The sequence below is a fragment of the Opisthocomus hoazin genome, chromosome Z (genome assembly GCF_030867145.1).
Source record: "Opisthocomus hoazin isolate bOpiHoa1 chromosome Z, bOpiHoa1.hap1, whole genome shotgun sequence".
In the NCBI taxonomy this organism is placed as follows: domain Eukaryota; kingdom Metazoa; phylum Chordata; class Aves; order Opisthocomiformes; family Opisthocomidae; genus Opisthocomus; species Opisthocomus hoazin.
In genome coordinates, this window is record NC_134454.1 from 7,755,957 (window position 1) to 7,768,229 (window position 12,273).

At 44.4% G+C, this 12,273-nt stretch overlaps 1 protein-coding gene across 5 annotated transcripts in view; it reads left to right on the forward strand.

Annotated features, from left to right (window-relative positions):
- RFX3 (regulatory factor X3) overlaps positions 1-12,273 on the forward strand; it is a 147,001-nt gene that overhangs the window by 75,408 nt on the left and 59,320 nt on the right. For all 5 annotated transcript variants that reach the window (XM_075410679.1, XM_075410677.1, XM_075410678.1 and 2 more), the window contains exon 3: positions 6,384-6,481. In XM_075410679.1, the coding sequence (XP_075266794.1) occupies positions 6,384-6,481 (98 nt within the window). The remainder of the gene's footprint in view (positions 1-6,383; positions 6,482-12,273) is intronic.

Sequence of the window (12,273 nt, forward strand, 5' to 3'; positions counted from 1 at the left end):
CTGGAAGATTTCAGCTGCTTACTTGTAATCCTATTCCAGTTACTTATTTTAGGCTAGAATCACTGAAGCAAGAGGAATGAAAGACCTTCTGTCTGACCCTACTTAACTCATTGTTTCCTATACCAGTCAGTTAATTTTGTGTTTTCCAGCCAGACAATAATGAAAATTACCATGACTAGCTCACCAGTCCACCCCAGAACATACAATTTTTGAACTTGCATATTGTCACTTTTAAAAAATATTTCATTGTGTTTTCTATTTTCAGCCCAAATAATTTAATTTTTGGAGTATTTTTTAATAAAGAAATCTGTTTAGGTTTAGATCTCTGGTGAATATTCTCTCTGTGATCACCAGTTTGTGCTCTGCCCCAAAAACTAAAGAACATAGCTGATACAATTCCTGAACAGCTTACTAAAAGGTGCAAGTAAAATGATTAAAACAGAAGAGAAGAAAAATATATTTTATTTTACAATTTCCACAAAAATTGTTCATTTTTTTTTAGTGGTGTCTTGTTTCCTCATAGCCAACTTCTCAAATAGTTTTACGCTCATGGAGAGTAGATACATGCATTTAATTTCTTCCTGTCGTTGAAGATGAAAAAGAAGATCCAGAGGCATTAGGTTGAATTCTCATTTTTTCCAAACTGAAATAAAATAGGAAATAAGATTACTATTGGAGGTATCATATAACAAAGATTTTCAGCATAGCAGAATTTTCCCATACAAGGCCATCCTAAAGGTCACCTATTTATTTTATTTGTCATTGCTTGACAGGAAAAATATTTCACAGAATCACAGAATGGCAGGGTCATCCAGTCCAACCCCCCTGCCAAAGCAGGGTCACCCAGAGCAGACTGCACAGGACCTTGTCCAGATGGGGCTTTAATATCTCCAGAAAAGGAGACTCCACAACCTCCCTGGGCAGCCTGTGCCACTGCTCCGTCACCCTCAGAGGGAAGAAGTTCTTCCTCATCTTCAGCTGGAACTTCCTGTGCCTCAGTTTGTGCCCATTGCCCCTTGTCCTGTCACTGGGCACCACTGAAAAGAGTCTGGCCCCATCCTCCTGACACCCACCCTTCAGATATTTATAAGCATTTGTTAGGTCCCCTCACAGCCTTCTCTTCTTCATTTACCTCTGACTTCCTCTACCTTAAGGTTGTTATGTACATTGCAATAGAATGTAGTGACAAAACTTCCTTGGGCACTATAATCAATTTAACGATAGCAGTACTGAGTTTCAGAGAAGCTGAAGCAAAACAACATTTTTATAAACTGTCTTTTTTATTACTGTACTGGAAAAAAATTAACCTCATTCAGTGTCCCTTTTGTCTTGAGCTGCATTGTTAAAATTTTAAGGAAAAACATTTTTATCTACAAAAGTAGATAGGATGTTTTAATAGCACTGTAGTGTAGCCAGTCATAAATGTTGATTTGATTTGAGAAGTTACTTTATTTGCATAAACAGTCACAACATTTCTAGTCGTCGTACATATTAGGCTAATAAGGAATTTATATAAAAATTGGTGAAAAGTTGAAATAAATAGATTTTCTTTTAATATATTTTGTTTGATGGAAAATTATTTTGTTCTTATTGTTGAAAATCAGAAAATAAACATTTTGGAATTTTTCAGTTTCCTGTCGAATAGACACTGAACTTTGATACACTCTGTACCACTTTGTCCCTGCAGTATTCTCCCAGTTCTGTGGTAAAGGTCTTGCACTGTGCTGAATCTGTTGTTTTTGAAATGATAGCAGCTTGTATGCAAGATTAATAGGAGAATATAATACCTTGTAGAGAATGGGAATGTGACCTGCATTTACTGGTAGTGAGTTTTTAATGTTGTGTTTGTACATACTGTAGAGTTCCATTTTATCAGGATACAGGTTGCAGGGAAACTAGGGTTTGTTCAGTAGGGATTAAGCCATATTCAGTGTGTGTGAATAGGGAACAAAGTGCGTTTTGGGAGAGGTTAGACCAGAACATGGAATTCATACTGACAGCAGCAGCATTTCCACAGTGTTTCCCCAGCTGTACTACTGGGACAGAAAATGGAGCATATCTGTTGCATGGCACGTTGCTGGTTTTAAGAACAAAGTCTGCTTTCAAGATGTTTTCTCACTGTATAGGTTAAGTAGATCCTTTGGTGCTCTGTCATAGTGATGAACAATGACGACTCCTATTGATTAAAGGTTGTAGAACTTGAGTCACCCAAGAAGAAGATATACGTCTAGAGTAAAACTTTAAAACTATCATAAGATGTTGCATATATGTTTCACAGTAAAGCACATGTACGTTTTAGCCAATTATTGCATGAGCACGTGGTTTTGTCACAAACTGGCAAACTTGAATATTGGAAGGTGCTAATTAGTAGCAAGTTTACAGGCATAACTTTCTCATAGTGGATTTGGATCAAGCCCATTCCATGAAATTATGATTTGAATTAATTTCTTATGGAGTCAAAGGTGATGGAAATAGAAGTAGTTTAATTCTTTGAAAAGATGTTTGCACAATACAGCTATTTGTGTTTTTTAATTTAAAAAATTGCTCTAAAGCCTAGTAATGAGCAGGATTTAGATCAGAGATTTTTGTGTTGACTCTGAGAATTGAATCTTCCTGTTAAATAACTAAATATTATTAGGAGAGGAAACGTACACAGCTGTACTTTACCTTAATAATTAGAAATCATCTTCATATTTTTTGAAGTTGAGAAATTGTATTTCAGATATATTTATTAATTTGTGTAACAATTCATGCGGGAAATTGGAAAACTTGGGATTTTAGTATCTGTTTTAACAATCATTTTGTATCTCATTGCTGTTACTAGACCAAAACACTAGTGTGTTCTGTCACACTAGTGTAGCTGAGTTCAAAACCTTGGGTGTTTTATTTTTTTCAGAATTCAGGTTTTAATGTCAACCTGAGGGAAGATTTCTGTGAAAACATAGATTTTCCTTTCACAGTCTGAGACAATACAAAAGACTAGGAAGAATGTGCTAATTTACAGCACTTTTTAAAACAGAGCAGAGTTGAAGGTATTAAACTAGGGTATTCTGAAAGAGCTCTTGGGGATGATCTACAAATGTATGAAACCCAAATTCGTCTGGGATTATGGTGTTTGCAGTTCTTAGGACCAACTGGATCAGGCTGAAGTTGCCTTGTAACAAAATATCTGAGGAAAGTAACAGTCATTTAAAAGTAGTTTATGTTAAATCTGTTGACTAGATATGTGCATTGTCACTTTCTTGATTCAGTTCCTTGGGTAAAATTGTGCCAGTCTGTGAAATACCTAAGTCTTTTTCATCTTTTAGATTCTGGACTGCTCTTGAACCGAAATGCGGCTTCTGTAAATGATGGCAGGTGTAAAATACTGTGGCAGAAGACAAAAAATGAAGACAGGAGAGGAAATTTGCATAACCTGGAGCTTCCCTACATAGTATATGAGCCAAAGGAATGGATTTGTGATTAGTAGTGTCCTTTTATGAAACACGCTTGCCAGCTCAGCAATATATGTAAAGATAATCCATGCCTTTTGTTATTTAACTCATTGATGTAAAACCAGGTTTTGTCAGAGTTCATTACAGTTGATGATATTCTGGGAAACAGGTTACTCGGATTGGGGTTTTTTTTCCATAATAGTGGTGGTTCTGTGACCGTGAAATGGTGGAGTCCAGGATCCTGCATGACGGAAGCAGGGCGATAAGTAGGATCAAAACCTTGGACCTCAGGAGGGCCAACTTTGGCCTCTTCAGGGAGCTACTTGGAGGAATCCTGTGGGTCAGGGCTCTCGAAGGCAGGGGGGTCCAAGAGTGCTGGTCACTGTTTAAACGTCACTTCCTTCGTGCTTAGAATTGGTGCATTACCCTGAGAAAGGAGTCTAGCAAAGGAGACAAGAGACCTGCATGGTTGAACACGGAGCTTCTAGCAGAGCTCAGGTGGAAGAGAAAGGTACTTGGAATGTGGAAAGAGGGACAGGCCACTTGGGAAGAGTACAGGAACGTGGTCTGAGCATGCAGGGATGCAACGATGAAGGCCGAGGCCCACATGGAATTGAAGCTGGCAAGGGATGTCAAAGACAACAAGAAGGACTTCTGCAACTACATCAGTAGCAAACAGAAGACTAGGGACAATGTGGGGCCACTGCTGAATGAGGTGGGCGTCCTGGTGACGGAGGATGCAGAGAAGGCAGAGCTACTGAATGCCTTCTTTGCTTCAGTCTTCAGTGCTAAGACTGGCCCTCAGGAATCCCAGGTCCCAGAGGTAAGAGAAGAAGCCTACAGAGAGGACGACTTTCCCTTGGTCGAGGAGGACTGTGTGAGGGATCGCTTAAGCGATCTGGACGTCCACAAATCCATGGGCCCCGATGGAATGCACCCACGAGTGCTGAGGGGGCTGGCGGATGTCATTGCTGAGCCACTCTCCATCATCTTTGAGAGGTCCTGGAGGACAGGAGAGGTGCCCGAGGACTGGAGAAAGGCCAATGTCACTCCAATCTTCAAAAAGGGCAAGAAGGAGGACCCAGGGAACTACAGGCCGGTCAGCCTCACCTTCATCCTGCGAAAGATGATGGAACAGCTCATTCTAGAGGTCATCATCAAGCAAGTGGAGGAAAAGAAGGTTATCAGGAGTAGTCAGCATGGATTCAGGAAGGGGAGATCGTGCTTGATCAATCTGATAGCTTTCTACGGTAGCATGACTGGATGGGTAGAGGAGGGGAGAGCCGTGGATGTTGTCCGCCTTGACTTCAGCAAGGCTTTCAACACTGTCCCCCATAAGATGCTCCTGGGGAAGCTCAGGAAGTGTGGGCTGGATGAGTGGTCGGTGCAGTGGATAGAGAACTGGCTGAATGGCAGAACTCGGAGGGTTGTCATCAGCGGCGCTGAGTCTAGTTGGAGTCTGACAGCTAGTGGTGTACCCCAGGGGTCAGTACTGGGCCCAGTCTTGTTCAACTTCTTCATCGGTGACCTGGATAAAGAGTTAAGAGTGTACCCTCAGCCAGTTTGCTGATGACACCAAACTGGGAGGAGTGGTGGATACACCAGAAGACTGTGCTGCCATTCAGCGTGACCTGGACAGGCTGGAAAGTTGGGCAGAGAGGAACCTGATGAGGTTCAACAAAGGCAAGTGCAGGGTCTTGCACATGGGGAGGAACAACCCCATGCACCAGTACAGGCTTGGGGCTGACATGCTGGAGAGCAGCTCTGTGGAGAGGGACCTGGGTGTCCTGGTGGATGACCAGTTGACCAGTGTGCCCTGGCTGCCAAGAAGGCCAGTGGTGTGCTGGGGTGCATTAAGAAGAGTGTGGCGAGCAGGTCGAGGGAGGTTCTCTTCCCCATCTGCTCTGCCCTAGTGAGGCCCCATCTGGAGTATTGCGTCCAGTTCAAGAATGATGTGGAGCTACTGGAGAGAGTCCAGCGGAGGGCTACGAGGATGGTGAAGGGACTGGAACATCTCTCCTACGAGGAGAGGCTGAGGGAGCTGGGCTTGTTCAGCCTGAAGAAGAGAAGGCTGAGAGGGGACCTAATAAATGCTTACAAATATCTGAAGGGTGAGTGTCAGGAGGATGGGGCCAGACTCTTTTCAGTGGTGCCGAGCGGCAGGACAAGGGGCAATGGGCACAAACTGAAGCAGAGGAAGTTCCATCTGAACATGAGGAAGAACTTCTTCCCTCTGAGGGTGACAGAGCCCTGGCACAGGCTGCCCAGGGAGGTTGTGGAGTCTCCTCCTCTGGAGACATTCAAGACCTGTCAGGACAAGGTCCTGTGCAGCCTGCTGTAGGTGACCCTGCTTCGGCAGGGGGGTTGGACTAGATGACCCACAGAGGTCCCTTCCAACCCCTAAGATTGTGTGATTCTGTAATAGTACATTGAATCAGAGCATTACTGGGAAAAAAACTTGTATCACTGGAGTTCAACTCCAGTTAAATGAAAGCGAAACCATCATAATGTGAACCTTTATTTCTAAACTTGCTGCAACACATTTGAGCTGTGATTTTTAAGGCATGTACTATTCAGGGCTGAAATTGAATAAGAAAAGGCACACATGTGACCAGATGATCCTTTCTCCCATAGTAAATGACATTCTTCAGCTCGATGCAAAGCATAGTTACACTTCATTCCATCCTTATTATGCTTTCCAGTTAATTCTGTCTTTGGTGCTGAAAGTATGACTGCTCCATGAGCATGCATCTCCAATGTTGGGGCTCCATTTACCAGACTAACAGCACAAACACTGTGTAAGAACAGTAACTTTTTTTGCTATTGCTATGACATACCGTTAGTAATTTTAAGAACAGAGATATCCCATATTGTTTAGAAGCCATTACGTGCACTGAAGCATTGGTCCTTCTTTACAATATCCCAAATTTCTGGTGTTCTTGTTTTCAGGTACAGCAAGTGCAGACTGTGCAACAGGTACAGCATGTCTACCCAGCCCAGGTTCAGTATGTGGAGGGAAGTGACACAGTCTACACTAATGGAACTATGTAAGTTGGCAAATAATTGGAATTTGAATGTTTATTAAGATGTAAAGTTAAATATATATTTTCAGTTAGATTCTACCAACTAGTGTATTTTAAATTGGAAAGAAAAATGATTCAATCAAAGGTCTTTTATTGTCACAAGAGGGTTTTTTGGATGAAAAGCAGGGTTCACACTGGTTGCTTTTATTAAGGTGGAATTTTTGTGTAAATAGAATTCTTGTGATTGTTTTAGTTGGATTTACATGAGATTACATATACAGCATAGTGTTGTTTGAAAAAGTACCTTTCAGTTTATGGTTAAGTTCTGTCTGTGGGATGTACAGTGTAACTGCTGTTCTCAGGACAGAGTGCAGGGCCTGCTCTCTTTGTCTCCAATCCTAGTGGCAAAAGCATAGAAAGTTGCAGCGGCTGTAGTTGTTACTTAAAGAAAGTAGTAATGTAATGTCATTCACATGTTTAATAAAATGAGAAAATTATTTTTTTCCAAAGCAATGAAGAGAGGCAGAGGAATGAGAGTAACATTGTCTCCTTTTGCTGCTTCTTTAGCCTCTTTTGTACACATTATTGTGCATTTCCTGCTTCCCTGAACTTGCTTTTCCATCATCAAGTTCCTTTCTCCAATACACAAGCTTAAAAACATAGAATAATCTAGGTTTGATGGGACTGCTGGGGGTTACCTAGTCTAATCCCTGATTTGGAGCAGCATCAGCTTTGAAGTTGGCTCAGACATCAATGTAGGGTTGTGTTGCTTGGGAACAAGCTTCTCTGCGTCCTTTTTTCATTTACCTACCTTTTTCCATTTTTGCTGTGTTACTGGCTTTAGGAATAAATACGATTTAGAAAGATACTTTTGTTTTCTGCAGGCACTTATTTGTTGATGGTAACCCGAAAGTGATTCAGAAGAGCAGTATTATTGTCAGGTTTCTGATGTTAACACTGGCAGCATTCTTTGGTCATCTCTACTAGCATATTTTGCTTAATTCATTTTTCACATACTGTCTTGTCTGCTTTCTTCTCACTTGTAAATCCTAAACAATGTGTCTTAAATATGCATTAGACTTCTCTATTGTACTGGTTTTGGCTGGGATAGAGTTCATTTTCTTCATAGTACCTGGTCTGGTGCTATGTCTTGGACTTGTGCTGTGAACAGTATTAATAACACGGGGATGTTTTAGATACTGCTGCGCAGTGCTTGCACAGCGCCAAGGCCTTTTCTGCGTCTCAGACCACCCCACCAGCGAGCAGGCTAGGGGTGCACAAAAAGTTGGGAGGGGATACAGCCGGGACAGCTGGCCCCAGCAGACCACAGGCTATCACAGACTGTATCGCGTCATGCTCAACATATTAAGTGGGGGAAGAAGAAGGAAGGAAGGGGTCATTTGGAGATACAGCGTTTGTCTTCCTAAGTAACCGTTGCGTATGGTTGAAGCCCTGCTTTCCTGGAGGTGGCTAAGCACCTGCCTGCCGATGGGAGGTAGTGAGTGAATTCCATGTTTTCCTTTGCTTGCGTGCACAGCTTTTGCTTTACTTAATTAAACTGTCTATCTCAATGCAGGAGTTTTCTCACTTTACCCTTCTCTCCCCCATCCCAGCGGGGGAATAAGCAACCAAGCGGCTGTGAGGAGCTTAGTTGCCAGCTGGGGTTACACCACGACAGTCTTTTTTTTGGCACCCAGCATGGGACTGTGGTCCCTGACTGTGGCGTAAAGCATATTGTTTCACATCTTGTCTTCTTCAGACCAGCCCAAGTGCTATGGCACGAGCTGTCTCCTGTGGGGCTGATGTGCCAGACCGTCGAACCCAGACCGTCCAGTAAACTTGGTTGTCCCTTTCTTTCACTTGGCTAGAGGCAGGGCCCCTTTATTCCTGGTCAGAGTATTCATTACTTGATTTGTGTAACTGCAAAAGCCAAAGCCGGTTTAACATACACAGCAAAAAAGGGAGCATGGCAAATATAAGGTCTGTGTTTCCACCCCTGGGGCATTTGATTCCAGGTGTACTGGACACCCCTCCAAGTGAAAGCAAACTATGGTCTACATGCTGCTGCCAAAGGGATCTGGAAGTATGTGTTAGGCATGTCAATTGTAGCATACCACTTGGCTGCCTTTGACTCCAGTTCACACTGAAGTTCGAACGTGTCCAGCACAGCAGCGCTCAGCGGCAGCACGACTTCATTGCGACCACAATAGTCCACTGTTAGCCTCCAAAGGAGGTCATTCTGAAAGAGGCTGTTATTCAAGTTTCTCTTTTCGTTTATCACTTCTAAGTTCTTACGTGAGCTGTTGGCACATGCACTTTTGGTAGTGTGTGAGATGTGTACTACATGACTGCTCACAGTCCTTGCAAAAAACAGAACCAGGTGTTACTGAACGCTTAGTACAAAACTTCAGGTTTCCATGATTTTACTGTGTTTATGTATCTGAATGCCTTTGTCAGTGTTTTGGTTTCGGCTGCCGCCGGCAACAAAAGCGCCACGTGGCCGCCCCTCTCCCCGCCGGCGTGCGGAGGAGAATGGAAAGAACCAGGCAGAAACTGGTGGGTCGGGATAAGGGCAGTTTAACAGAACAGCAAACAGAGGGAACAGTAACAACAATGATACAGATAAGGAGAAAACACGACACAAACTCGCACAACAGACCCGCTCTCCCGGACAGAACTGGCGCTGCGTGCTCCCCAGCCGTGAGTGAGTCCCCGCTTCGCCGCCTCCCCCCCCACCGGAACCCAGCGTGACGGCACATGGTATGGAACACCGGGCTCTGTTTGGCCAGGTGGGGTCAGCCCTCACCCCCCGGCTGTGCCCCTTCCTGGAGTCCAGTGAAAATTAACCCTGACATTATCCACCCCTTATTCCATACCATCTACGTCATGCCCAGGTTCCCCCATTGTCCAGTTGATCACCACCACTTCTCCTGTCTCCAGATATCATTCCCTTAGTCTAAGGATCATCACTCTAAAGTGTCCACTGAGTTCATTTAATCCATGACTTCAGGCTCCATCTGTCGTTACGGTCTTCCGTGGCAGGGGAGGTGATGTGTGGTGATGGGCGGTCACTTGCTGCATCCGGAGCTCACGGCTCATGTATCTGGTGCGGCGCGTGCCCACAGTCTGCAGGAGATGTTGATCTTCATGAAGTTGCTGGATGCCAGTTGTTGAAAGCCAGGTCCCGTTCCATCACTGCTGTGCTCTGCTAGGTTTTCACCGAAAAAGTCCATCCTTCTTTAATCTGGACGATTCTTACTATGCTACTACTGGTACAAAATATAACAATTATAACAGTGATAACAGACAGTGACAGGGTTATTTAACAATTAACTTTATACAATTTATTTATGGACTATTCTCGCCCAAAATTAAATCCCCATGAGGTACACATCGGACTTCCCCATCCTTCCGCATTACCCACCAGGTACACCCAGATCCTTGAGCAAAAGCAATCCCCCGGACGGGCTTGCCTTTGCCCGAGGCAGGACTGACCCAAACTGTCTTCCCTAACATGTTCCGCATGTGCACTACGGGGACTTCATCCCCTTCTACGGGGCGCTGAGGTTTTGACTGGGCAGGACCAGCCCAGTTGGTGGACCCTCTGGTGTTAACCAACCAGGTGGCGTTTGCTAAATGAGTATCCCAGTTTTTGAAAGTCCCACCCCCCATTGCCCTCAAAGTGGTTTTTAGCAGCCCATTGTACCGCTCGATCTTTCCAGAGGCTGGTGCATGGTAGGGCATGTGATGCACCCACTCAATACCGTGTTCTTTGGCCCAGGTGTCTATGAGGCTGTTACGAAAATGAGTCCCATTGTCCGACTTAGTTCTTTCGGGAGTGCCATGTTGCCACAGGACTTGTTTTTCCAGGCCCAGGATGGTATTCCGGGCAGTGGCATGGGGCATAGGGTAGGTTTCCAGCCATCCGGTGGTGGCCTCCACCATTGTGAGCACATAGCGCTTGCCTTGGCGGGTTTGTGGCAGTGTGATGTAGTCAATCTGCCAAGCCTCCCCGTATTTATATTTTAGCCATTGTCCTCCATACCACTGAGGCTTTACCCGCTTGGCTTGCTTGATTGCAGCGCATGTTTCACATTCATGGATAACCTGTGCAATGGTGTCCATGGTCAAGTCCACCCCTCGATCACGAGCCCATCGGTATGTCACGTCTCTTCCTTGGTGGCCTGACGTGTCATGGGCCCACCAAGCTATAAACAGTTCACCCTTATGTTGCCAGTCCAGATCCACCTGAGCCACTTCAGTCTTAGCAGCCTGATCTACCTGGTGGTTGTTTTGATGTTCTTCAGTGGCCCGACTCTTAGGGACGTGGGCGTCCACGTGACAGACTTTTACAACCAACTGCTCCAGCTGGGCAGCAATATCTTGCCACAATGGGGCAGCCCAGATAGGTTTGCCTCTGCGCTGCCCGTTGTTCTTCTTCCATTGCTGCAGCCACCCCCACAAGGCATTGGCCACCATCCAAGAGTCGGTGTAAAGGTAGAGCACTGGCCACTTCTCTCGACTGGCAATGTCTAAAGCCAGCTGGATGGCTTTCACCTCTGCAAACTGGCTGGACTCACCTTCTCCCTCGGCAGTTTCTGCGACTTGTCGTGTAGGGCTCCATACAGCAGCCTTCCACCTCCGCTGCTTCCCCACAATGCGACAGGACCCATCCGTGAACAGGGCATACTGTTTCTCATCTTCTGGCAGCTGGTTATACAGTGGGGCCTCTTCAGCACGTGTCACCTCCTCCTCTGGCGATGCTCCAAAATCTTTGCCTTCTGGCCAGTCCATGATTACCTCCAGAATTCCTGGGCGACTGGGGTTTCCCATTCGGGCGCGCTGGGTGATCAGCGCGACCCACTTACTCCACGTAGCATCGGTGGCATGATGCGTAGAGGGGACCCTCTCTTTGAACATCCAGCCCAGGACCGGCAATCGTGGTGCTAGGAGGAGCTGTGCTTCAGTGCCGACCACTTCTGAAGCAGCTCGAACGCCTTCATATGCTGCCAGAATCTCTTTTTCAGTGGGAGTATAGCGGGCTATGCTTAAAACCTTGGGGTAACACTGTCCAGGCAAGCTGGGTTTTTTTTACCCGTGGTAGGATTTTCCCACTCAAATGCAAATAAATTCAGACTTTCTTTGGCTAAAGGCAGACAGAAGAATGCATCATTTAAATCCAATACCGTAAACCATACTTGCTACCACAGGGTGTATGCCCCTAACAATATTATTCACTTCTCTTAAATCCTGTACTATCCGTACTATCCAATAAGTTCCATCTGATTTTTGCTTTTTTTTTGTTTGTTTGTTTTTACTGGTAACACAGGAGTATTGTATTCTGATTCGCACTCCACTAGTAGTCCATACTGTAAAAAGTTACCTTGTTTCCCCTCTTTTTCATTTCGTTTTTCTGTTGCTTAACTTCTAAGAGCTTTGCTTTTTTTTTTCTTTCTTCATTTAGAGCAGCAGCTAGCAAAGCAGCTTGTAACTTGATACCTTTCTGTTCTAATCACTTTACACAAGCCTTTGTAAAATCCAGAGGGGTTTTCCTTTGGTTTATTTTTTTTTTTTCTTTTCAATACCGCGTTAAACTTTTCATCTCCGATACTTTTTAATTGTCCACAAAACCGCATCAATTCTAACAACATATCATAATTCAATTAATTGTTTGTGAGGGCATCACCTCCCTCCTAAACTCATGTTACAATAAAATAACTTCTCAACTTCTCCACCAATCGGTTAACACAACACACACACACACAACCTAGAAGCGATCTTTTAAAATCCTTCTGTTTACAAACTGTATCACCTAA